At 40.6% G+C, this 26,520-nt stretch overlaps 3 protein-coding genes across 3 annotated transcripts; 1 reads left to right on the top strand and 2 right to left on the bottom strand.

Moving 5' to 3' along the window:
- Nucleotides 1-1,879: 1,879 nt before the first annotated feature.
- LOC109475262 (transcription factor AP-1-like) lies at nt 1,880-3,829 on the bottom strand. Its single transcript, XM_019775862.1, has 2 exons — nt 3,432-3,829; nt 1,880-3,222 (listed from the first exon to the last, which is right to left on the bottom strand). Exons 1-2 carry the CDS (start codon nt 3,801-3,803, stop codon nt 2,440-2,442), a joined length of 1,155 nt encoding a protein of 384 aa, XP_019631421.1. The 5' UTR covers nt 3,804-3,829; the 3' UTR covers nt 1,880-2,439.
- Nucleotides 3,830-3,926: 97 nt separating this feature from the next.
- On the top strand, nt 3,927-25,215 carry LOC109475157 (mutS protein homolog 5-like). The gene is made up of 29 exons (XM_019775690.1): nt 3,927-4,295; nt 7,459-7,692; nt 8,160-8,283; nt 11,875-11,955; nt 12,141-12,215; nt 12,506-12,627; nt 13,091-13,200; nt 13,331-13,366; nt 13,692-13,774; nt 14,085-14,130; nt 14,391-14,529; nt 18,923-18,985; nt 19,302-19,373; nt 19,484-19,540; nt 19,761-19,833; nt 20,107-20,216; nt 20,564-20,644; nt 20,772-20,817; nt 21,043-21,084; nt 21,430-21,526; nt 21,817-21,906; nt 22,401-22,527; nt 22,893-23,042; nt 23,258-23,332; nt 23,531-23,674; nt 23,726-23,779; nt 24,165-24,302; nt 24,725-24,798; nt 24,932-25,215. Exons 2-29 carry the CDS (start codon nt 7,486-7,488, stop codon nt 25,035-25,037), a joined length of 2,622 nt encoding a protein of 873 aa, XP_019631249.1. The 5' UTR covers nt 3,927-4,295; nt 7,459-7,485; the 3' UTR covers nt 25,038-25,215.
- LOC109475266 (cytochrome P450 2U1-like) lies at nt 15,469-18,437 on the bottom strand. Its single transcript, XM_019775864.1, has 5 exons — nt 18,207-18,437; nt 17,928-18,099; nt 17,307-17,456; nt 16,014-16,826; nt 15,469-15,647 (listed from the first exon to the last, which is right to left on the bottom strand). The coding sequence occupies exons 1-5, from the start codon at nt 18,378-18,380 to the stop codon at nt 15,469-15,471; spliced, it is 1,488 nt and encodes a 495-aa protein (XP_019631423.1). The 5' UTR covers nt 18,381-18,437.
- Nucleotides 25,216-26,520: the final 1,305 nt, after the last annotated feature.

Here is a 26,520-nt window from a genome sequence, read left to right as displayed (position 1 = left end):
AGGCGAGGTTGCCAATGTTTTGAAATTTATCCACCTGTTAAACAATTACATTGTCCTTGTGTGTGAAACTTCACAAAATTTTACATCCACAAATACTAGTACTTCCCGGCTCAGTAGTACACACAAATTTCGGGGACTCTACCATCAAATAACCTTAAAAATATATAACATTATACATAGTACGAGGATCCGAAACTTTTCCGTGTCTGATATGTGATATACGACTTCTGTTATGTTATAAATCTATACGGTCAATTAAGGGGAACCCCACATCCGCCATCTGACGCTACAGTCGTTTCCGCCTGGCGTTTCCAAGAATCCCGTACCAGGTTTATGTTCGGTTTCTATGCATGTATTATATGTTCCGGATCGCGCGATGACTCAGCACTGGGCATCCCCTCCCCGGAAACGGTCGTTTGTAGCTGCCATATAATGTTACTGCCAAATTGAGCAGTCTGAAATCGCCAAGCAGATGTATGTGTATTTGTGTGTGTGTGGTGTGTATTTCTACTGTATATACGATTGAATGATTGATTTATTGGGAAGGGGACAACACTTCAAAGAGATGTACCTATGAATATATCGATTAGATTTTGTAACGTTTTTGTTATATTCTTGTTTGTTTGTGGTAACACCTGTACCGAATCACCCTTCACTGTTTGAGGTGAAAACTTATAAAGTAGACAGGTAAGAGCGTTACGTCGTTTCGTTTCTGCTCCATGCTGTTACAAACTGACTTCGGTCCAAAACGATTCGAAACGTTGCCTCCCAACATCTGCTTGGAGATTAGCAGTCTAGACCATACTCTACCATGTAGCCATGAAGAAATAAAGAAATGGCATATTTGTCCAATCGAGTTATTAAAATAAGTACTAAGAAATGATCACTCAGGATCACTCATCAGTTTACACCCATGTCTGTGAAACCAAGGACGTTCTATCAAGAAACCAAGGACGTTCTATCAAGAAACCAAGGACGTTCTATCAAGAAACCAAGGACGTTCTATCAAGATACTAGTACTTAGATAGAACGTCCTTGGTGAAACTAAAACACTAACGTTACTTTACTAACAGGTTATTCCTGCCCCCCTCCCATCCTATGATGTTTGAAATAACCACGCGTAAAGTGGAATATGTCGTGTGTTTTCTAACAGATGTTGGTAGCCAATTAAGGGCATTTAAGGGCCGTTTGCGACTGAAACAACAGCTACAAAAACTCCTACGATTTCGCCTGCCAAAATGTGCTGCGAGATTCGTATGTTTTTCCCAAGCGATTTGTGCCCCGAGGCTAGAGCTACGTAGTAGCCGGTATGCCGCCCTGTCTGCCTGTGTTGACGTTTTGTTTATGTACGCAGTGTGGTTTGTGTATACGTGTGTCCTGCCGCGTCATCGGTACACGCTGCCCCCACCCTTCTCAGTAGTCCCACCAGTTCCGGCCACTTCCTTATATGGCTACAAAACACATGCCGTCATCCTAATTAATATACGGCTCGGCGCGCTCTGATTGGCTGGGAGGGCGTGGGTGTGCCACCCCTTGACCATATATGGGCAAAATGTCTCCGTCTGCCCGTGACGTCACCCGGGCGCTGTACAATAGCCCCATTGAAGTGTGCACTGATCCCATGGCGTATTGGTGCGCGCGATTTGGCGGGACACGTACTACGCCACATTCCACTGCTTACTCTGGTATTTCGACAGCGTCTCGGTTGATTGGGGTGCCTGACCCCCACCACCCCCTCCCTACTTCTGCTTTCTTCCGAAACAAAGACTGTTGACTTCTCAGACGGTACTGGTTCGGGGGAAATTTCTGAGCAAGGACACTTCCCTCTAAAACTAACTTTAGTAGTTGCACAACCCCAAGACAACAGCACAGACAAATATACGTGATTTCATCATTTAATTACAACTTGTAAAAAAAGAACTTCTTTGGTATAAATAATTTCACAATGCTGTAGCGACGCTGTCGCCACGCTTTTTTTATCCACCAAATAATTTTTTTCCGAGATTACAAAAGCTCGTGAAACTAACGTTATCAACCAAGTAACAAAATATGTACATTACAATTCCCCATCTGTAGAAAAGGGTGCATATTTTAGTATCAGTCGGCTCGCCGACGTGCCAATTTCACCTTTTTGCTAATCGTACCTTAATATATAAATGCCTTGACAGAGAAGCAACTTGCACACAATGCACTGGCTTATAACTGCAGGCTTTCACGCTCAACGTTCCAGCCGCAGCGTTATAATCATTGTTATCATTCAACAAACTTCATTCATGACATACATAAGATGCACAGCAACTTACGAACTCAAACAAACATCCTTTCGCAGTAGAGAAAGTCTCACGGTATAAATAACATGGTAATACTGTCCAAGTCCTATTGTCAGTTCGCGAAAGTGTTAAATGTTCAAAGATACAGTAATCCTATAACGCGGGAAAGTCAGTTGAAAGACAGTTGTTGTGTGAGCATGACCTGGCAGCCAGAGTTCACGTGTTCCATGACTTTCTGCTTCAGCTGACAGACTTGTTCGCGAAGCTGGTTTGCTGTGGTGGAAAGATCGGTGTTCTGTGTTTTCAAGTCCTTGACTTTAGACTCCAGGCGGCTGATGCGCTCCAGCTTCCTCTTGCGGCACTTGGACGCGGCGATTCGGTTGCGCAACCGCTTACGCTCGGCCTTGATCAGCTCTTGTGTTTCCATGTCGATTGGGCCGGTGGGGAGGGCGCTCATCGCTTGGTGCGGGACCGTCTGCGGCTCTTCCTTGATCGGCCTGCTTAGCGCCTGGTGCTGCAGGGGTGGTGCCGTGGAACTCGAGCAGGCGGCGCTCACGGTGCTGGCGGCGGTCGTGGGGGTCGGGTGGTGTTCGACGGTCGAACCCGGAAGTGCCGTGGTGGTGGACATGGCGGTGAGGGTATGGTAGGTCGGCTGGTGGGACAGCGGTGGAGGCGCGCCCGGGTAGGAGGTGGAGGCCGTCGCGGTGGAACTTGTGGCCATTTGCGCACAAGGTTGGCCGTTTGGATCGACGATTTCCTCGCGATGAAGCCTCTCCAGTGCCGCTACGAAACCGGCCGCATACTGCTCCTGCTCGTCGGTGACATTCTTGGGGAAGATGAACTGTGTTGGGGTCGGGGTGGTGGTGACCAGCCCGTTGGACTGAATGATCAGCCGCTCCAACTCCGGCGAACCAAGCTTCAGGAGATTTAGCTCAGGAGTCCCCAGAATGTTCTGGAAAAATAACGACGAAAATAAAGGTTAAATTTCGTTGAAAGTCTGTGCGATACGATCCACAAAATTGGCAACGTGACTAGAGTAAGCAACTGACAACACGCTTGAAATCGTAGTACGTGTAACGTTACCAATATTTTACACGAGACACGTTGGCCGGCCGGCCGATACATAAATAATGCGTAACAGGGCGAGAAAATTATATTTACCTGCAGATGCGGCTTCTTGCTCGTATTTGCGAAATCCAGAGTGAGAGATTTTCTCATCTCATGCCCTGAAACGTTGGGCTTTTGGTCGGGAATGCGGGAGTAGCCCGGGTTAGCGTACTTGGAGTGCGGCATCGGTTGCAGCTCCGAGTCGTGGTAAAATGACGTTTCCATCTTCAGAGCCATGCGTCGGGGATAAAAACCGCTGTTTGTCGACAACGATGAATCACTGGGTGTGGGGTTCGAGTCTGGGCAAGTCTTAGTCACTGCCTCTCGGCCACAACAAAGTTTTACCGGTGTGGTAGGAACAAAACTCAGGAAATAACTGCTACACACTGCACACTCGCTGGCTTTCTCTGTCGTACTAACGTGCATCCGCTGAATATCGTCCTTATAGCATGAGTCAATGTCTAAAAATAGCAGGACATCCCCATGACATCATTTTCTAGACATCTGATTGGCTATCAATGATGTCATCCTCACCACGTGACAGGTACAAGTTGGAACCTGAGCCCGGTTGCCATGGTGATGAACCGACAGGTCAGCGTGCCGCAATGCCTGACGGGATGATGTCATATTAAATTAAACCTCGCCCCTTCTCGGTAATCCTCGGCAACCTCGTCAGCAACCGTCGTTGCCCATATTTGGTTCGGTAATTTCCGAAGTGCTACGTAGATTCCCGAGGGCACGACTACGTCAGTTGTTTTCATCCTCTTCATTCATAATGGCGGGAATTTTGTTGTCCCTTCCGTGACCTGAAGTAGTTTGCTTCAGCCACGCGCCGTCGCCTCCAGTCGCGACAAATCGTCTCGATTGGCGACCACAGACAAGCATCGAAGGCGTCACACAATCACGGCATATTAACTGGTGAGGTACAAACTATCTGGAGCGTTACAAACTGTGTGTAATATCGGACGATTTTTACGAATTTTTGGACGACGCGCCACCCACCGATACTGTCGTGCCACGTCATGCAAACATGAAAGAAAAGTTCACACACGCCAGTGTATATTATGACTACAACGCGTGCTACAGGACACTCGGTTTGAACGATTTATCTTACGATCTTCATAATATTTGCTATGCTTTTGTGAGAAGGCATGCGGGGTGGGAACCGTGGTGCAAAAAGGGGAGGGGGGCCATTTGAGAGATGGAGATGGGTACAGCTAGCAGCTCAAAAATTATATAATTTGTTTCGGGCTTGGTGTACTGTTTGTCATTTCTTGATTTTGCTTCATCCCCAAAGTACATACACAATCGTGAATATACTGTTGCCACATATCTTCAGTGCTGCTATTTTGGATTTTTGTCTATGGCACTTAAACGGTTGCAAATCATTATGGGCAAGGGGGTGAAGTCTGCCATCCCTGGGTGCCTTGTTATGGACAGCATTATGCAAAGTTTGGAATATGTGCAACATGTCACCAGTTGAGTGAGGGTTATCTAATGTAATCTTGCACCAATCAAATGAATAAGCAAATAAATAGATAAACAAACAACCTCCCATAATGTTTGTTGTAATTGTCAATTGTTTGTTGTAAATACATTGATGCCAAGGACGTTTTGTCAAAACATCCTTGTTTACTATGCCAAGGACAATAGAGCGATAATGACAGCAATGATTTACCATTCTTATTCATATGTTGCCAATAATGCATTGGTACATGTAATTACATTATACAGAGAACATATATGTATAATGTCCTTGGTACATGTTTGCTAGCATTAAAGATATAAAGTATTCTTTGACTAATTTGGGTCCAAAAGGCTCTTTTTTCCACTTACAAGAGCCTTACATGCATGACTACAATGTACACGAGAACACGATCCATGCTCTGAGTGCCACTAGCTGCCAGCCATGCGTAGAGGCTAAGTGAGGGCAACTTGCGCCTTAGAGCTAAAAAATGATACAAAGAATCGCAAAGAAAGTTCCAAGCTAGAGAGTACAGAAAGAAACAAATTCAATGGACTTAATTTTGTAGAATGTTAATCACTTTTGCTAGTTTTAGAGAGAAAAAAAATCTTTAGGTTAGCACTTTTTCTGAACACTTAGCTACAATAGTGCAGGTAAAATTACCTGGCAAACTTTACCTTCTTCACTCTGCTGGACATTTATTTATTTTGATTTAAAATAGATTTTATGAAAACATACAATATCCGGGTCTACTGGATTCCAATATAAATCCAAACAAAACATGATTCAGGGCCAGCCAACCAAAAACGACTCTAACAACGTGTTTGTTTGTAAATGTAGATAAAACTGTATGTAGTAACACCTGTCAGGTGTCACAAAACAATACCGTCCTTCATCAGTACTGTTGTACAGTGTTGATGTGTAAAAAGATCGGACAATACGAGACAGTTGACAGTTGTAACCGGACACCTATAAGTAGCGGAGGGCCTGGGGGCACGTTTCACACTAAGCAGGTGTTTGTTCAGAGTATGAGATTTCAGCGGGATTGCCGGTCCCCAAGGTAGGCAGATTTTCCCACCTAATATGGGCTGGCGTCAGGGAGGCTGGGCACCTGAGCCCATGTGACCGGCCACTTAGAGGCCGTTGTTCTACAGAATTTTGGCGCGAGATGCTGGAAATGTTCTTAAGGACAAAGTTTGCACAAATTTTTCTGTTCTGTTTTTATTTAATATGATTGTTTTTGTTATACTATCACATTTCAAGTGTTCATCTGAGCTGAAATGCAACCAGTACAGTGCATGTTAAACTAGTCTAGTGCTGAGAGCAAGAACACGTATCCTACATTTCCAATGCATTCAAATGGCACAATACAATGAGTGGGCAGCCTGGAAAAGGCATACCAAACTTTTTTATAACTCTAGAACTTACAGTTTGTAGGACTGAGAAGTCTTGAATATGTCCTTTTTTCATCTCTATCATGTATTAGAAAGGTAAACCTTTTTTGTGTATTTTTCTATGATATATGTGATACTGTACGTGTACGGTATTTTTACCAAAATAACCAAACTCTACACATTTTAGCGGATACAAATGTACTTGTAAGTCTAGGTCATGACGAGAACTGAACCCTTTGAGCCACCTGATATCAAATCAGAGTTGATAATATGATATACAAAATTGTAACCCTTAGATCTAATATAACATGAAAAATGAGAGAAGAGTTGTGTGTTACGACATTTGATACGGGTCATTTGTCCTTGTAATTAGAACTTCCTGAATTTTAAACCCCCACAAAAACAATTTCTTTAAAAAATTTCCTGCTGGTAGAATTACTAGAAAGGTATGCGCAGGTACATTTGTATATTGTTCTGCAGATGAATGGTTTACATAATTTATTAGTTTATGCAAATGATGTTATCATGAGCACTATCATAGCACCTTAACCTGTTTTGGAAATATATGTACATTGCTGATACAGCTTTTCATTGAATCGTACTCCAAATCTGTTAATGTTTGCTCAATAAATTGTCTGAATATTGACACGCCTCATGATTTTTTGATGGGGCTGATTAACGCCCTTCAGGTTGTGAAATTAGGCTTGCTCTGAACCTTTGTGTTTAACAGACAGTAGAATTGGTGCCAAGGGACGGAGGGTCCACACTGGCTAGCCATGTCTGCACGGCCAGACACACGGAATAACAGGGATAGGGGAGGCTGGAGACACATAGATCACATGTCTGTAACTTGTTTCAGCTTTACCAATTCAATTGTCTGGTTGCAGTCATTTTCAGTCCCTGAAAAAAAGGAGAAGTAGAAGTTAATATAGAAATCAGAGATTGACATTTGACTGTATTTTGAACAGTTATTTTGTTCAAGTTAGTGTGGTTTAAGCACTTACAATGTACCTGAGCTTTTGACCTGTCATTCTGCCTATTAGTCTTCCCCCACCCATGTGCTGTCAACCTACGCAGTCCAGACAAACATATACCCAAATCCACAGTCAACCCACCCAAAACAATGCTTCCATTATCCTCAAATGAAAAAAAAATTGTTGTAACTGTTGTAGATGTATACGTCAGGCTGGTTAGCTTCATTAACAGGTGGTGCCTTTGCCAGTCTGTTACAGATTCATAAGCTAGCATTATGATGAACGTGACTTCGACTACATCTGGATCCCGCTCGGCGTCCACGGGACTGTCTAGCAGCCTGACGAAGCCAACAACGGACCAGTCAGCGTCAGCGCGGTCTACCCTGGCTCCGTCTCAGGACGACAGTCTGTCTAGCGACGACGTGGTTCACGCCAACAGAGTCCAACATCATGGCTTTACCTCAGAATCTGAGCAGGCGCTGGTGAGTGAGAACACCTGCATTTTGCAATAAAACAGCTAGAGGGTCCCCACTATACTAGTAATTGGTATGGTAATGTTACCTCATAGTGTTAAGTACAAGTTATGATAAGCCAGTAATTGTCAAATTACTGGCAGAATGACCTCAAACGAGGTCATTCTGGGCTCTTCATATTCAACATGTGAAATTTTGTCTATAGTTGTTGTTATTTGTTGAAAGGTTTATCATTGCATATTATCAATGTATCTGTAAGCAACTCTACCTATGTAAAGGTTTGGGACAATTTCCTTTTTAGTAGATTAAGAAGATCTTTGTGCCCACATACCAAATACATTTTTTTTTGTATCATCACAATACAACAATAGCTTCTTGAATAAGCCTGCCAGACTATGCGGAAAAGTGGAAACACAGACAGACAAACTCACACAGAGCTCATTTGTATTTATGAAAGGCAATGCTAACCTTCACAGACATACCTGAGTGTGGTGTGGCATGCAGGCACCCTGGGGTTGGCTTACTTCAACACAGAAACCAGCTACGTCTACATGATGATGGACACAGCCGAAACTGAGGACTTCCAGCTTCTCAGGCAGGGTTTGTAGAATCAGAGTTGTAAACTTTTCTTATCTTGTAACCTTTACTGTGAATTGTTATTCAATGGTCAGCCAGATCTTGTTTGATGTTAGCAATAGGTTGTCATGATTTTTGAATTATTATGCATTCATATTTTCCCATGTCTGCTGTGTGTTTTGACATGAAAATGTCAAGAATATGCAGCTGAGTGTTTACTAGTGTGTACATGTAGCACTACTTTAACATACATGTATACCCTACACAAATATCTATTTAGGTGCACATCTCCAAATCTGGTTGGACAAAAGTGCAGGCAGCTTTGAGAACTAATTACTCTGACTGGGGATAAGTCCTTAATTATGCAATTTTTTTACGTAACATTTCACAAGATGTAAGACTTAGACATTTTTACTACCTTCCCTGCTAATGTAATCTAGGTGTGACAGGGCAGATACCGATCACAGCGACGCTTAATTTTCTATTAGAGCAGGTTTTCCCCCCAGGGACACCAGCGATGAGTCATGTCTGCACGTGGTGGAAAATTAGGGATTAACGTGTCAACACTGGGGACATCGGCCTTTTATTTATCAAGTAATACTCGCTCTGGAACCTCAGCGCAGTTTATGTTGACAATATTTATGTGTGGAATGTTTTCTTGTCTCTTCTATAATTGTATGACGACTTATTCAACGCAAGAGGCCATTTGATAGAACCCTAACTTTATGACAGCATCTTATTTATCAAGTCATACTCGCTCTAGAACCATTGCACAGTTAATGTTGACGATATTTATACATGTTTTCAGAGTTTAAGCTTTTTTCCAACACAAGAAATGAAGGAACTCACCATAAATTTTCAGTCGATCTCGTCAACCTTCTTCAGATGTGTGATCCACTAGCTGGAACAAAGCTTGAACTCTACAACTTAGGATGCTATCAACACAGATGAGCTTTCATTCGGATATTTATACATGGAATGCTTAATTGTATCTTCTATAATTGTATGACAACTTATTACTGGTAGATGCAAAAGGCCATTTGATAGCACCCTAACTTAATGAATGTTACATATGGATGGGTAGATAGCATGTAGATAACAGGAGATTCCAACAACAACTGTTATTTAACACTTCATGCGTGCTAATAAGACAGCCTTTTGATGCCAAATTTATTGCTTTCAAGACTAGGAAGCAGGGAAAAACCAAAAGCAACTGAATACCGATGTAATTACACAGTACATTTGTATAATATGGTTAGAATGACTCATATTTAAACTCCAGTGGAGATAGAAAAATGCCAGTGTAGTGTTGCTAAGACACTTGATATATATTAACGATGGATACTATACAAAGTGACATGAGCTTAATACTGTATCAAAGTCTCTGTAGATCTCTAACTCTGCATTTAACAGTGATTACAAATGTTGGAGCAACATTTTATGTGCCTAAAGATATATGCCAGTAGCTCCAAATATGATATAACAATATTGTTCTGTTAGCGAATGTGGATGGTTTATTGGTCAAACATTACCTGTGCAATCACATCCTTTTTTATAGCTGAATTGCTGCAGGGTTTACAATTGGTTTACATTCACATAAGAATCAATCAATAATCACATATAATACACATGATAAGTAGAACTCATGTCCTTTGAGCATATATTGAGTATATGAGTCATGGCTAGCCACAGGGGTAGAATGCAAACCTCCTCCAGGATGTTGGTTTACTTCTCAACTAACATATAGGTCAAACAGAGGGGTGTGGCAGCAGCAGGGTACCCAGGGCATTAAGGGTCAAGACTGAGTCATCAAGTACTGTAGATTAAGTTAATTTTGCTCGAACCTGATTTTGTGGAAGGAGGCTCAGGGGAATTTAAGCAGGGTTAGGTCTAGGGCACACCAAATTTTGATTTCTTGGTTCTTACTTAGGTTCAGGGAAGTACGAGCTATGGCTGAAATATGCACTCCCGTTAAATATTATTCCATGATTACAATAACTGTGGCAATAACAGTTACTGTACTGTAGAATTGCTTCAGCAGCCAACTTCAAAACAATAAGAAACCTCGAGCTTCTTTTCCATCATACCGCGCAACTATCCCACAAAAAGACTAATAAATGAACAGTACACTTTCACAATACACACATTGAACTTTTCCAAGCAATGACTGTAGCAAGTAGTGGATCAAAATAAAGTTGTGCATTTACTTGTTGTAAACAGATTGTGCAAGTTGAAGCTCTAATTTCCATTTTTCAGTACAGTGCCCTCCAATGATGCAGACTAATGCCTGAGGAATGTGGCTATGAGTCAGAGGTGTGGTGTGGTAATATGTGATTGATAACCAGTGTGATCACACTTAACCGCAGCTGTCACATAAATGTTAACCATGTTCACCTCTCTGTTACCGATAGAAGTACATGTATCTTCAACAGCAGCTATATGGTATGTATTGATCTCACCATGAGTCATCAACCAAAATAACTACTTACTTCATACTGTCATATACTTGTAACAGATGATAGCCTTGTGTACACAATGGATGTACAGCAAGCATTATTACTCTCAAGGATTTGGCTTGAGATTGGGATATCAAAAGTTTAGTTTGAGACAGTAGCATTTTATAACGTTTTCTTGTGCATTAGTAATGTCATGCATAGTAAAATCCCTGGGTAATAGGAGATAGCATACATCACCCTGGTTAGCACCTCCTGGCAGATCATACAGGAATTGCAGTTTGGAAAGGCAGACAGATAGACATATGGTTATTGAGCTTAAACTGTTGAGTTCTCCATGAAAATTTATTCCTATCTGCCATCCTATCTGGCATACGATTAGGAAGCAAAGATTAATTTTATCTCTGCTGGAAAAAAAACAAACGTTGTTTGGATTGATTTCGTGGAGGAGGAAGATTTGATTGCCATGCTGGGACAATACCTTAATTGCACGCAATCTGAGCAAATGCTAACAAAACTGCCTGATTGCTTTTATGTGTGTACGTGATATCCATACATGCACATGTACGTTCTGTACCATCAATGTCACAGGCATATGCTGTCTATGGGATTGAACAAGACTGCATGGGTTTGAAATACCGCCTGCATACTTTTGTACATCTACATGTATGAATTAGAAGTGCATATAATATACCGGTTACTGCAGGTTAAATGGGAGTTATGCAGGTATTTCTGATGTCTACCTGAAACTAAACTGCACTGTACAAGTACTTACATGATTGCATGTGTAGATTTTACTTTGTTGAATTGAAATCTTCCACTTTTTCCTGACACCATGATCTACATGTATTTGTATAGGACAACACTCAAAACTCATGACTCAGGGTAGCATGTTTGTAGCATGCAGAAGTTCTTATGCAGTGATACAAATGTATTTTGTTACTGACTGTAGTCACCTGTTCCCACTGTCTCACTTGCAGTGTTCACACAGGTGTCTCCCAGCTGTATCATGTACCTTTACCTGTAATTTGTTAAGGTATATGTGTACTCTAAGCTCCGACTACTATACCAGTAGCTGTATCATGTACCTGTACCTGTAGTACCTGTAATTTGTTCAGGTACACAGCTGTAACTCCGTCTGTTCCCACTGTCTCCCCTGCAGTGATGACGCAGGTGTCTCCCAGCTGTATCATCACCAGCTCCAAGCAGGACGAGAAAATGCTTCAGGTGCTCAGGCACAAAGGTCAGGGCATCTATGATAAGCCATTGTTTGATGTATCTTGAACCTAACATCCTGTGTCTGACCTTCTGTTGTCTGTGGAATCCCCCCCACCCACCTGCTGTCACTCAACAGTATTTTTTATTCATTATTCGTATGATAATCGGAAGTAAGTTAAAGTTTTCAAATGTATTTCTTCTCGTCTCCAGAGCCCACAGTGCTGCTGTCCAGTGATGAAGAAGAGGCTGGTGTTCAAGTGGAGGTGTTACCAAGCATCGACTTCAGTAAATTTGGCTTCTATACATGTGGTTTTGATTGCTTTTCGATGGCTCGTAAAGGTTTTTAAGTTACAGGAAAAGTAGGTCTGAACTCTGATATGATAACTGGAATGCGTTTAATAGTAATATTTTATGGTATTTTTGAACTTGTGGATCACACAATGACCAGGTTTTACATTTAGTTCTGTTTTACATTGTGTATATATGCTAGATATTGTTTTAACTTATCAAAGATTCAGGCACTTGTCAATTTGAAACGTAAGTCCTGAAAGCTGTTAAATTGCTCTGTCCTGAAGGCTTGGAGGTGTGCAAGAGACGTATCTTGGCTCTGAACCTGCCTAGCATCCCTCAGCACTTCACCGAGTCAGAACGAGTCATCTACCTGTCATCTTTGGTGGCTTTCGAAAATGTCAACATGGTAAGAAATTTGACATCTGCTGTTACAGTTAGATTGTCCAAACCTCTAGGCTTCATATTGCTCAGACTTCCTATCAAAATTTCCTACTCCATTGCTCCTAGAGTCCTACACTATACTCTTTTCTTCTTTACCAAACAATGATTATACTTATGACAATAGTATCCTCTCCTCATACCTAATATTATTCAGCTCAACCATATGAATGAGCACTGTGCTCAATAATTTTAGGTTTCCAACGTGCAAAAACACAGGGACATACATGTACAAATTGAATCATGTATCCACACGAAGCCAAATAAATCAAGCAATAAATTCTCTGACGGGTCATGAATATTATCCAGTTCTTTTATTTGTTTTGTTTATTTTTACATAATGTTACAACCATCCACACGAACTTTGACGTTCCTTTAAAATGTTTATTGACACAGTTTGTTTTTGTCACGTTTCTTGTCACCTTGGCCAGGTACGAGCCACCGGAGCGCTCCTGAAGTACCTGGATAAGAACAGGATTGGGGTGGAGCTGGAGGATGCAGATGTTCGTACACCTGTCCTCGCACTCAAGACATTCTCCTTGTAAGACATGATTCATAGATGTCTGCGTTACTACATTGTACAATAATTTCATTTACCAATAAAGCTAGTACATGAAATTGCTGTAACCTCTTCACTGTTGCTATTTCATCTTGCCTCTCTGCTTTTCCAGAGAAAACATCATGATCATAGATGACAGCAGCTACAGGTACATACAATGTATTTATGTTCAAGTGTACTATCTTGTTCGTCCCTAAAGGTGGAGGATGACAAATGGCCTTTTTTTACTAGTACTATATAACCTCAACCAATACATTCAACTGATGATGATGATGATGACAAAGTTTGTCACTCCTAAAGCTGACCATGTTTTATAATTTGACATTTAATACTGCTCTTCAGATGTGTTCCTTGGTGTTTTTTATTGACAAAAACAGACAATTGCTCTATAAATTTCTTGCCAAATTTACCCAATACATTATAGAAGATCTAGGTAGCCCATTGAGGTACCCAACCCTGTTGTATTTTGCCAGTGCTTTGCAGATTTTTCAGAAGGAATCCCACCCATCGGTATACAAGTCAGGCAGTGGTGCCAAAGAGGGCCTGAGCTTGTTTGGTGAGGTTTTTAGACAAGCCAGTTAGTTGCCCACGAAACTGTTCATTCTATGAAGTTAGATCACCGTGAAAACAAATGAATTTACTGTATGTGGTATATGGGAGCTATCCCCTCTTCTCCAGAACTACAAGCATTGTGATATTGAAGAACAGAGTTCAATAAAATTGTAGTTGGCTTGGGTTGACATTCCCCCTTTACTGGTCTGTTCCGGTTGACCAACTTTTCCTGTGTATTATAATGAATCTTTAAGAGCAGAATTTCCAGAAGTTGCATTAATTGGTCCTTACCAAGTTTCATTTTCTTGTCACAGGTATCATGAACAGAACCAAGTCCATCCTGGGAAGCCGTATGATGCGGTCAGTATACAGAACCTCTATAGATATATTTGTTTTATACAATTATTGTGCGTCTCTCAATCAGGACTCAAATTACCACCTGTGTATATGCACCTTAGCAGCAGGTATTTCTTATGTCTACATCTACCTAACCTGCACTGGCCCATGTACTGGGTATATACATAGTATTACATGTAGATGTGTATATGGATTGTGAATATGGATGTGAAATTTGTATGAATTCTTTGGCACCGCTAATAATTTTGCTGCCTTTCCCACAGTCTGTGGTTCCAGCGCCCCCTACAGGACCTTACGGTACTGCAGCAGAGGCACGATGCAGTTGAGTTTTTCGCCAGCCCCTCACACATGGAGGTGACCTCCTCTCTACAGGACTCACTCAAACACATGAAGAATGTCAACGTGAGTACTTAAACCATTCATTTATTTATTTAATTTATTCTTTAATTCAGGCACCATAGGCACATATTCTTACATATTAACAGGGAGGCATTATATATTAAACGGGAAAAAAAACAGTGAGATACGGTGATAAAAAACATAATAAATTCATTACCATTTGAACTCATATGTCAGAGTGAATCACAAGCTAAATATGATACCATTGTTAGAGTCGAGGAGGCAAATGACAAATTAAGTAACCATGCGTCTTTACTTCAAAGCAAAGCAAAGCAAAGACATGTTTTATTCTTCTACAATAAGATTAAGTCCCCAGAAGAATACAATATGTCATATGTAAATGAAATTACAGTATACTGCTATCCTTATACTTAAAGTACTGGCCGTATGCTTTTTACAGCAAACTAATAAAATTTGTAATTACATGTATATATAATCTGCCTTTCACTGTTGTAAATGCTGTAACTACAGTTATTTGATAGCAAAGCCCATCCTACTTTGGAATGGCACACAGCTCATAAGGCCTGGCTCCATTGGCTGTATGCTTTTTACAGCAGAGTAATAAATTTTATTATACATATATAATCTACTTTTCACTGTAAGTTGTAAATACTGTTTTTTTATGATGAAGTCAAAAGCCCATCCTACTTTGGAATGGCACACAGCTCATAAGGCCTGGCTCCATTGGCTGTATGCTTTTTACAGCAGAGTAATAAATTTTATTATACATATATAATCTACTTTTCACTGTAAGTTGTAAATACTGTTTTTTATGATGAAGTCAAAAGCCCATCCTACTTTGGAATGACACACAGCTCATAAGGCCTGGCTCCATTGGCTGTATGCTTTTCACAGCAAAGTAATAAATTTTATTATACATATATAATCTACTTTTCACTGTAAGTTGTAAATACTGTTATATGATGAAGTCGAAAGCCCATCCTACTTTGGAATAGCACACAGCTCATAAGGCCTTGCTCCATTGGATATGCCGAGCTTCCCCACAGTGGATGGTGTAGGATCGCCCTCTGGCAGCTTGAAGGTGAAGTGCTGCAGCAGATACGTGGTGAACATGAACAGCTCCATCTTGGCCAGTTGAGTGCCGAGGCAATATCGCCGACCTGAACGATAAAAACAGAGGCACTGAACTCAATGGCTGTTAAGCTCACATGAATAGATTGAAAAAAATCACGGTTGAATATAATAATAATGAGTTTTAGATTGGTCGTAATAGAGCTAACGTAATGCTAACGTAAAGATATATGTAGACAAAGATACATGTAGACAAAGATGTAGTTTAAACACTTGACTTCATTTCTTCCAAAATTGTATGACAGCACAATTGCACAGATTCACTACAGCATAAGACACATTAGAAAGGACATTTAGAACAAGTTTGTTACTGCATTTGTAGCTATTCATCATGACAATTGACGATTATACATGGAAGAAGGGTTCAAGTGTCTTTGTGGCAACGAAGAACTTACCAATTGAGAATGGTATGAAGGCATCTTTCTTGACGCACTGCCCTTGGTTGTCAAGGAAACGTTCCGGTTTGAACTGGTCCGGTTCCTCCCATAGGCCGGGGTCCCTCAGTACTGACCACAGGTTCACATGCACCATGGTGCCTCTGGGAATGTCGTAGCCATACATGACCGTATCGTTTGACGTACAGCGAGGGATGGTTAAAGGGGCCACACTGTTGATCCTCTGTACTTCCCAAACCACGGCCTCCGTGAATGGAACCTCCTGGCGTTTGGCCGTTGTTGGTGGAGCGCTGTCCCCAAACGTACGGTAGATTTCCTCCTGGGCTTTTTCCTGTAGCTCAGGGTAGAGTATCATGTAGAGGAGGATCCAGTACAAACTCTGGGCGGTGGTGTCTGTGCCAGCAATTATCAGATCAACAACAATGTACACCAGTTGTTGGTCAGTGAAGTTCTTTCTTTGTCCGCGCCTCATTTGTCCGCGCCTCATTTCTTGGATGTAGAGATCCACGAAGTCCCGGATATCATCTGGTTCGAAGTCTTGTTGATGTTCGTCGACCTTCAGTTTTATGAACTGTCGCATCGCTTCCTTTGCCTGGAGTAAGGTCCGAGCAGATCGCCCCAGTACCGGGAGGTGGCGGAGGAACCTGGCTAACTGACCAATGACGATTGAGGTTCGAAACTGGGTGTCCACGTGCTGTAAGAAAGTCTTGAAAGCAGGGTCTTCGTATTCGTGCCGTGCCCCGAACACGATTGAGCATACTACGTTGGTCACTGCCTTCCGCAACAGAGAGAGGATGTTGAACGGTTTACCTTCTGGGAGAAAAAAGATAGTACATAGAAATGATAGATTATAGGAGAATGTGAAGAAGGAGATTGTGAATACTTTGTGCTCCTTTTTCCGTCAATAACAACAGGGCTCGAAGTACAAAAATGTACTGGGTGCATATATGCAGCTTGCGGTGCCAGGGCCACTATCCCTTAATGAGGGCCTGCATGCCCTTTTTTTGTAAGGCGTAATCAGGCCGTTCAAGTCTTCGTAATCCATAGGCAGCCATCCAAAATCAACGTAATTGGTAATCAGTACATTAGAAGTAACGTGTAATTGGTTGTTTTCATTCTAGCATAGGCAGTTAACTTTCTGCAATGTAAAATGTAATCTATAACGTACTTCATGATTTAATGTAATTCTGAGAATTCAGCGTAATTCATAATCGGCAGTGAAAATTTTGTTGCGTAATTTGTAATCACTACCCCCATGCTGGCCTTCCTGAATTGTTGCAGGTTGATATTCACCTGTCTTTACAATCTCCCTTCCAAGAGCGTCTGCCTCCTCCAGGATTTTCCCCTCCAAGCTTCTCTTCCCGAAGCCAAAGTCTCGCAGGCCTGCCATGGTGAACTTACGCTGTTCCTTCCAAAATGGACCATAGGGAGCAAAAGCAATACCTGCACCATTCAGGGCACAAAAACAAAAAAAAAGATGCAACAGTTACTACATATGTATTTTGTTTCTTTGTTTTATTAGCATCTTCATTACTGTTTTATATATTTTTCGCTACTCTTCCAGGTACATTATTTGGACCATTGCATCCCGGGACATGCTCCTAGTACTCTTTTTCAAAAAGTGTTGTGGGTTCTTTAACTTGCATGAGGCATGCCTCTCCGATCCCCAAACATTTGACCTGTCTGAGTGACGTCCCTAACCAAAACTCAGTATAAGGTACTCATTTTCACCTGAGTGAAGTAAGGAAAGCCTAAACTTTTCCAAGGGCACAACATATGGCATGTTGGTGGATTTGAAGTCCTATGAGTTCTGGGCCAAATACCCAACCATTACACCACACAATTCAACTATATTTTACTACTGATTTTTTTTAGGATAAACAGTTGTTTAGCCAGAAATGCTTTGAAAGGTACCTAGAGAATTGTTCATCCCTGGTCGGTCTGTAAAGTCCTCTGCCTTGTTGATGAGAGCCTCCTGTATGGTGTCATATCCGTTTAGAACCACGACTGGTTTGGGCCCGTAGTAGATCATGAAGACATTCCCATACTGGTTGGTCCACTCTGTGAACTGTAGGTGTGCCTTGTCCTAAAAAAGACAACAGAATCTGAACTGTAAAACAAATTAAGCACTAATTATATCAGCTAACCTGACTCGAAACAAACAGCATAATTAAGAACTAATTATAAGCTTACCCTGCTTAGAATGAACAGGTTTCCGAAAAGGGGCCATGGGCGGGGTCCTGGTGGCAGGTTTCTGGGCCTCCTGAACATCTTGTAGATCAACAAAAACACAAAGACAGCCAGAAAAGCTGTCGTTAAGTTAGTGTAGTCAAGAATCACTGCGGCAAGGAGCTTCAAAACAGACATGGTGTACTCAGGACGGTCCTTGGCTGGTCTTCAGGAGTTGCCTGTGAAGATAGTATTACAAGGTCAACCTTTTGTAAGGTCACGGGTCAAAGAAAGGAAGCCAAGGCCATATTGTGTCCTGTTATCAGGTGACCGATAGCCAATGGCCGATGGCCAATGGGGAAGTGAGAAGGAGGGTTCATTAACACCTCAATGGGATGGTCTGAATTTCACCAATTGTTCAAGGCTAGTAATAGTAGTAGTATATAATTTGGTATTAAAGGGGTGTTTGTAACAACTTTAGTGTGTTCTGACTTAGTTGGGTTATTATGGCTTAAAAAGTTAAAACTTGCTTAAGGGCTGGCCCCCAGGTGGCTTCTTTAATTACCTTAATTAAAAGCTACCTCTGTTAATGCATTTGAATGAGCATTGTAAAAGCTGCCTTTTTAATGACTTGGAGACTTGACAGCTAAAATAGGTTTGGAGACCAGGATACTATAAAAAATGGCTAACTAACATTTAGTATTTCAGTCCTAATGTTGTTATTTATTTTCCCCATTCAGCGAGTTTTGGCCAGAATGAGATCAGGCCAGGCTTCAGTGGGAGACTGGCAGGCCCTGTACAAGGTAACAATAATTAACAAATAATTAATTAAAGCAGATGATGGCAATAAGATTTTTTTTGTCCTCATTTGTAGTCTTTATGTCTCAAGACTAATATATATGATTGTTGGAAAATTTATGTTCATGATTAATTACAGCTGACATGATTGAAAAAGTCAACAATGGTCACCCAAACTTTCAGAATTTTTTTTTGAGGACTTAACTGTCATTTTGGCAAACAAGTCTGAGAACTAAAAAATCTAAGAAATTCAATTTGATTGGGTGTAGCTTTGATTTTTTATTTGTTTTGACTTTTATGTTGTTATTTTGTGTTTTTCAGACTGCCTACAATGGGATCTACATAGGAGATGTGTGCAGGGCCCAGCCTCAGCATATTCACATCTTCAACAGGGTGTGTTGTACACGTGTACCTCCTAATGTACTCAACTTGGTATACTGACGATTTTTGACGGTTTGGGCAAAATTTTTGTGTCATGGGCTAATCTTTAATTTCCACCTCAGGTTTCCCAGAGTTTCTCTGATGATCTTCATCGTATTGCAACACTCATCCATAAGATAGTAAGTACTAAACACTTAAAATTGTATCTACACAGTTATGCAGTTTTCTGGCTTGTGCCTAGGCTCTACTGCCATATAACGGTACTTACATGTATAGGTTCTTTTGATGAATTTTGATTATAATTATGAATTTTAATCCAAAATCTTAACCTACAAACGGCTTAATGTCCCAATCTATTAACAAGTAGTACATGAACCCGACGGTGTGTTTTTCTTGCAGGTAGATTTTGAGGAGAGCACAGTTCACAACAGACTGGTGGTGAAGCCACATGTCGACCCTGAGTTGGACGAAAGTAAGACTAGGAGAACAACAGTTACTTAAAGTAGAGTACTAGATTGAAGAAAATTAATTTTAGAAAATTTTTTTTTCTGTGCCAGAAATCCTTTTTTCTTTGTACAGAATAGCTTTAACTGCTTCATTATGTTTCTGCATCTTAAGCCAGAAAGGGTTTGCTACCTGGTATCTCAGATTGCCTAATGTTAAGTGGGACGTGAAAACAAAAAAACATAAAAAATGTCATCTGCACCGAGTTTACAATTTTTTGAACTCTTTGACTTTCCCCCAGAAAAGCGGACGTACAATGGCCTGCCAGACTTTATGACCAGAGTAGCGCGCGAAGAGTTGAACAAACTGGATGACAGCATTACAGAGTGCAACGTCATCTACCTGCCACAGGTCAGCTTTCAATTAGTTTTGAATGTGATTAGTCTTCAGAATTTGTTCACTTCAGTACAACACACATAGTTGAATGTAGTGTTGAAGCTTCGTTCCAACACAAGAAAGGAACTCACCATGACTTTTCAGTCAATCTCGTCAACCTTCGTCATTACACTGACTTTTCAGAAGCCAGAAGTGTGTTGACCTCATTGGGAGAAGACAGAATCTACAACCACCATGAGAGAGTTGATGCACCCTGATCATTTAAACTGCCTCCTTCAAAATGTAGATTGAAGTACTGTTCACAGATTAGTATTAGACTTGTTGTTTGTCCTATTGTAACAGTTATGCTGCTTTTTTTACAGTTGGGCTACCTCCTGGCCATCCCCTGTACATCTCAGATAAAGGAGGAGGATAACTTCCACATGCCAGGGCTGGAATTTGTGGTGAGGACAGACTTAAAATTGTAAAATTCAGTCATTTTCATGCATATGGTTGGACTTGATCTCCTATTAGAGATAGGAATAGGAGGTTTTTGAATTGTTTCAAGTTTATCTTTTAATTCCAACGCAGTTCCTGTCCAATGGCATGGTTCATTACAAGAGTGCCAGTACCAGAGGTAGGTGAGAAACATCCTTTTTCTTACAAGGCTTATATTTATTATTCCGCAAGTTGGTATATGTAGATGTACATGTGTTGTGTGTATATCTTTCTGTATTTAATGTAAAATGTGTTATGGATCATTTTCCAAAGGCCTAATATATAAAGCTGCTTAAATGCAACATGTAAGCCTGCTGTGAGTTATATTTAGCCCCAAGAACTGGCCAAGTCACCTTCATTTCAGAATTGGATGCCCTTCTTGGAGACACACAGTGTGAGATAACAGGTAATGTAGAAATAATGACATGCTACGTTACATATAATACAATTTAGATATTCTGAAGCTACACAGTAAAAGCATGACATTTTGATTTGAATTATAACATGAGATGGTATTTTAGGGTTGAAAAGTTAAATGTGTCTCTTTATTTAATTTTGCATACAAAACAAGGCACCATGTTCCATCAGCAACATCACATTTTTGCAGATATGAGTACACTTGGGATAGTGTTGATTCAACTTACTACTGTAACTGTAACATCGAAAGAATTATGAGAAAATGGACTTTGGAAATCCAGTTTTGCTGCCCTGAAATTGCATTGAATGTGTTTATAACTTGAACCCTCCCCAGACCATGAGACGAGTATCATGCACAAGCTACAGAACACCATCCTGGACCACGCCTCTGTTCTACTGGACGTTATGGACTGTGTTGCTGAGATGGACTGGTTTGTGTTCTCTTATTGGGACTTCATTCTAGCCTACTATCCATCCTATTCTATCCCTGTTTTGTTCCTCTGATCAGTTCTCTTCAGTTGAATAACCTGGCACCAACAGACAAACATTTTTAGATATTTGCCTAAAATATGGGCGGAGAGTTTTTCTATTTAATTTTGTAATACATTATACATTGTATGTTAAATTTTGTAACAGGGTCTGTAATTATATACTAATTTCATCCTAATAAACTAACTAATATTACAGATACTAAGAAAAGACATTATTTCTAAATCCACAGCTTGATTGCATTTGCATCAGTCGCTAAGGACAACAATTACGTGCGTCCAGAGTTGTCCAAGGAGAGCGGCATCAGGATTGTTGGAGGCAGGTGAGTTTGAAAATACTAAATCATTCACAGTGATGATCAGACTCTTCAATCTTGTTACTACACGACTATGCATGGTTGAATCTGTATCTGTATAGCCGGTATAACCAGCCCTTTGGTGTAACATTCCAGCTTCCCCCCAACCTCTCTCACCCTTCTGTGTAACACTCCAGCTTTGCAGGCATGCAGCACGGTGACATCTGGCTACATTACACCAACTGACCTGTTACCCCTAACCTTTATACATCTAACTACAGGAGTTGCTTAGTGATGATTGTAGTTCTAGGGAAAAAAAGCAACAAATTTTTCAACTTCTCAATCCTTGGTTGATATTGCTACAGTTCTTGCAATAAAGTTCTTCCTTCTTTAATTGAACACTGCATGGGATACAGGAGTTTTCTTTTCTTTCACACAACCAAATTTTTTCACCTAATGGTGCTGACGTTTCGGTGTCTGTACTTAACTATTTTCGGAAGTTTTACACTGCATGTTTTCAGACACCCCCTGCAGGAGATGTGTGTGAGCCCGTTTGTTCCCAACAACACCGTCCTGGGAGGGAGCGGCCACCGCCTGAGCATCCTGACCGGCCCAAATGCCAGTGGGAAGAGTGTCTACCTGAAGCAGGTGGGCCATGAACTGTCCTTGAGTAAAGAAGCTCTTTTTATACAACCAAGACTAGTGTTTTATTCACAGCCAACGTTTCAGGTTGGTAAAGTATAGGATATCAGGGTTTTCTTTTACGAAAGTGTCACTTACATATGGCAGTGAGAAGCAGAACTCCAGTCAGAAGCTCTAAGGAAAGTGTCTGATAGACACCGAAACATCAGCACTTGGGTGAGAAATTTTGGTTGTGTAAAAGAAAACCCCAATATCATATACTCTTAGACTACCAACTTGATGAAACTATTTTTGGATCAAACTATACTATTACTATCGCAACTGATTCTTACAATTTACTGCTTCCTAATGATGTACAATTTATGAACCAGGTGGGCCTGATCGTGTTCCTGGCCCAGTTGGGAAGCTTCGTGCCGGCAGAGTCGGCCACGGTCGGGCTGGTGGACAGGATCTTCACCCGGATTCACACACGGGAGTCTGTGTCGGTCGGGCTGTCTACATTCATGATAGATCTCAACCAGGTCGGGCTGGTAGATTCATTCTTTCATTCATTCGTTCCTTCATCAGTCCATTTTTTGTTCATTCATGAGTCCACTTGTTTGTTCATTCATTCAATTAGTCCATTTATTCAATCTTTAGTCCATTCATTCACTCATAAGACTAGTAGATTCATTTATTCATTAGTTTGTTCATCCATTCATATATTCATTCATTCATACATTTCTCCCCCTTTCAGGTGTCTCTTGCTCTTCGCTGTACTACAGCCCAGTCTCTGGTGCTTTTCGATGAGTTTGGGAAAGGCACCGCCACTGTGAGTGCTTTCAAATTATTCTATGTATTTGGAAGCCCATTTCATACCATAAAGTATCATTACTATCAAGAGGTCCTGGTCCGGAGTACCTGTATCGAACATTATCATAGCCCACATACGTAGAAATGTATGCATGATCATGACGAATTGAATATACACCATCAGTTAAGGTAAAAATGTACCTCTGTTATCCTATAGGTTGATGGTATTTCCCTAATGACAGCCAGCCTATGCCATCTCTTGTCCCGTGGGGCAGGCTGTCCTCTTACCATCGTCTCTACACATTTCCACGGACTGGTCAAACAGAACCTACTGCCCTCCACACAATATCTAACATATCAGGTCAGTCAAACACTATCTAGCATATAGTTTAGTTATACAGATGTAGGTTAGTCAAACAGAACCTACATTGTACGGCCCGGCCCTTCACACTATCTAACATATCAGGTTAGTTAAACAAAACCAGTAGGTCCTACATTTTCTTGTCTGTCTTGTACACAAAAAATTCTTCTTCCAACAAGACTAATTTAGAATATTCAATAATGAATACCAGTTAGAAAGGAGAAACTGTGCAATGTATTTCTGATGTCTACCTACACCTTACATGCACTGGTCCATGTACTAGGTTTATACACATTGTATAATATACCCTAGGTGTAGCATATTTATTTGCTGCATTGATTGGTACTACCTATAGTTTAAAGAATGATGGCAATGTTTCTGATGGCAATGCAATTTTTAGTATGATCCATACTTCTCAAAGTCAGCAGTGCAGGTATGCAGAAAAGTATTTCAAGCCCTGACAATGACAGTGTTGTTTGTTGTGTTTCAGATGATGGAAACGCTCCAGGACGGTGAGCAGCTGGTGTTCTTGTACCAGCTGGTAGAGGGCGTTGCTGACAGCAGCTATGCCTGCACCATCGCCGCTCAGGTGGGGCTGCCCAGCGAGCTTATATCCAGGGGAGCAGAGGTGGGTAGCGGCTGTGACTTTAAGCCTCCTGTGCAGCCTTCAAGCATGTGGGAGTTTTGATGTTCTTTTGCCAAAGAAGGTTACATGCACCATGGCAGTATAACCTTCTTTGGTGGTACTGTATAACCTCCACTAGCAAAAGAACGCATTTAATGCAGTATCAAAACTCCCACCCTCTGGGATCCCTGCTCAGGAGGCTAGCTGGGACCACGCACTCATCCAGTCAGTACTGGATAACAGTACAAAAGGATTTATTATTAAGGAGGGGCTGTTATTTTCCACATTCGATTTGATAGATAATGATTTTAGGAAACACAAAGTGCATACTTCTCAGTATATAGCTAATAGTACCTGCGAGTTGCACATGCAAAAAATGTATCAGAACTCTTGACAACTCTACAATTGCCCTCTTTGCCCTGCAGGTATCCGAGTTGATCAGAACCAACCAGCCTGTACACCGTGTGGACACAGCCAGTACAGAGACACAGTACCAGAGGTGGGTGAGCGGTCATTTCTTAGACATTTTTGACATTTAGACAAATAAAACTAACTAACTGTACATGACTGTAGTCCCATAGCCTTTTTGAGTCCACCAATATTGGGTATACTTATCCTAAGTTTCTCCTTAGGTGCTCAGAAGTTGTGAAGGAGTTCTTGACCTTGGATTTGGAGAAGAGGGATCTTGTCGACTTCCTCAAGAAGTTTGTAAGTCCTAAAAGTCAAGGAATGAGCTGAAAAGGTACTGTAACAGCACTGTGAGTTGCATAATACTTCCCTAATGTTTTGTTGTTTTAAAGAGTTATTACAGTCAGTGATGGTCAACAGTTGGTTTTAGTTTAGAAATCTCTCAAGATTAAATAACTGATAGTGACCAAGTTCTTGTGGTAACTGAATGTAAATATTTAGTGCTCCCTGAAAATGTTTTGGCAAAGGTAATAAATCAATGTACAAGTAAGCTGTTGAGCCCTTTTCTTCTTTATTTCTCAGTAACTTTAACATGGAAAACACAATATAATAGAATTTGCTACGAATACACAACTCATCTAGCCTAGATACCATTCCTGGTTAGTTTACGTCTGCTCCGATAGTCACTTAACCCGCCATTTGTTTATTGGTGGATAGCTACATGTAGCCAGGATGATACCCAGGTTACAACTCATTCATTTTGTGGGGTAAAATTAATGTAATACTGATGTCAGAAAGAAAGAACACTGTCAGCATACAATAATTGTCGTTAATTAATAAAATGCTCGTACATATAATGCAGATAATGATTGTGTTACCAAGCCTTGGGCTATATTACATGTATATAATGAAAAACAACAAAGCGCATTATGTATCCTAGAAAAGTCCTAATGCAACCAAAAATACTGTTAAGTCCTAATATTTGTATTAAATCTATACATGTACAACAGTAACAGCAATCCTATTAATAATATATACTATTTAATTTAGGTCCATACAAATTCTAGTTTTAAGTTAACATCCATGTCCATGAAATGTACATCTCTTCTTTTGAAAATAAAACTCCCTTTCAAAATTTCTTTACAAACATTTTCTAATTAATAATAAGGTGTTAAAAGTCTGTGAGAAAGGCGTGTCACACTATTTGTGTGTTTGCCTTTGTTTCTGTAGTTATTTATTTCCACATGCTAAGCACGTTAGGGACACTAACAGAAAGTTATCATAAAGAAAGCTACATGTAATATGGCTTTTATTCACCACACAAAGAGATTACCTGTGCCCAAATGACTTTTTCTGTATATTCCACATATTTTCTACCATCATAAAATTGGTCTCATCATACTTTTTCTGAAAAGTGTATATATCAATATCAAGAATTTATAGTTTGATTAGTAATTCTGTAATAATCCTTGTTGTATCATAGACTTTCTGTACAATTCAGCTCCAGTGTGGGCAACACTTCAAAGCTACCATATAACCATACAAATAATTCTACTGTGTCTCAAATTTAGGCCATACCAATTTAATTTCTTGGTTCTATGATTTACCTACTTCTTCTTTTTAGTGATTTGCAAAAAAAGCTGATCATTTTTAGGTTCTGAACTAACGCCCAAATGCTCATACTTTGGCACCAACAGTTGAATAAAGTCCTTCCTAATTTATTTTCAATTTATCAATATGCAGTGATTTGATCAAAAGTTGAAAAATCAATGTTATAATTACAAACCAGCTCCAATGCCCAGACCTGTTTTTT

The sequence above is a fragment of the Branchiostoma belcheri genome, unplaced genomic scaffold (genome assembly GCF_001625305.1).
Source record: "Branchiostoma belcheri isolate BF01 breed outbred unplaced genomic scaffold, Haploidv18h27 scaffold33, whole genome shotgun sequence".
NCBI lineage: Eukaryota > Metazoa > Chordata > Leptocardii > Amphioxiformes > Branchiostomatidae > Branchiostoma > Branchiostoma belcheri.
The sequence above is the reverse complement of the archived record's forward strand: the minus strand, read 5'-3'. Positions and strand labels throughout refer to the sequence as shown.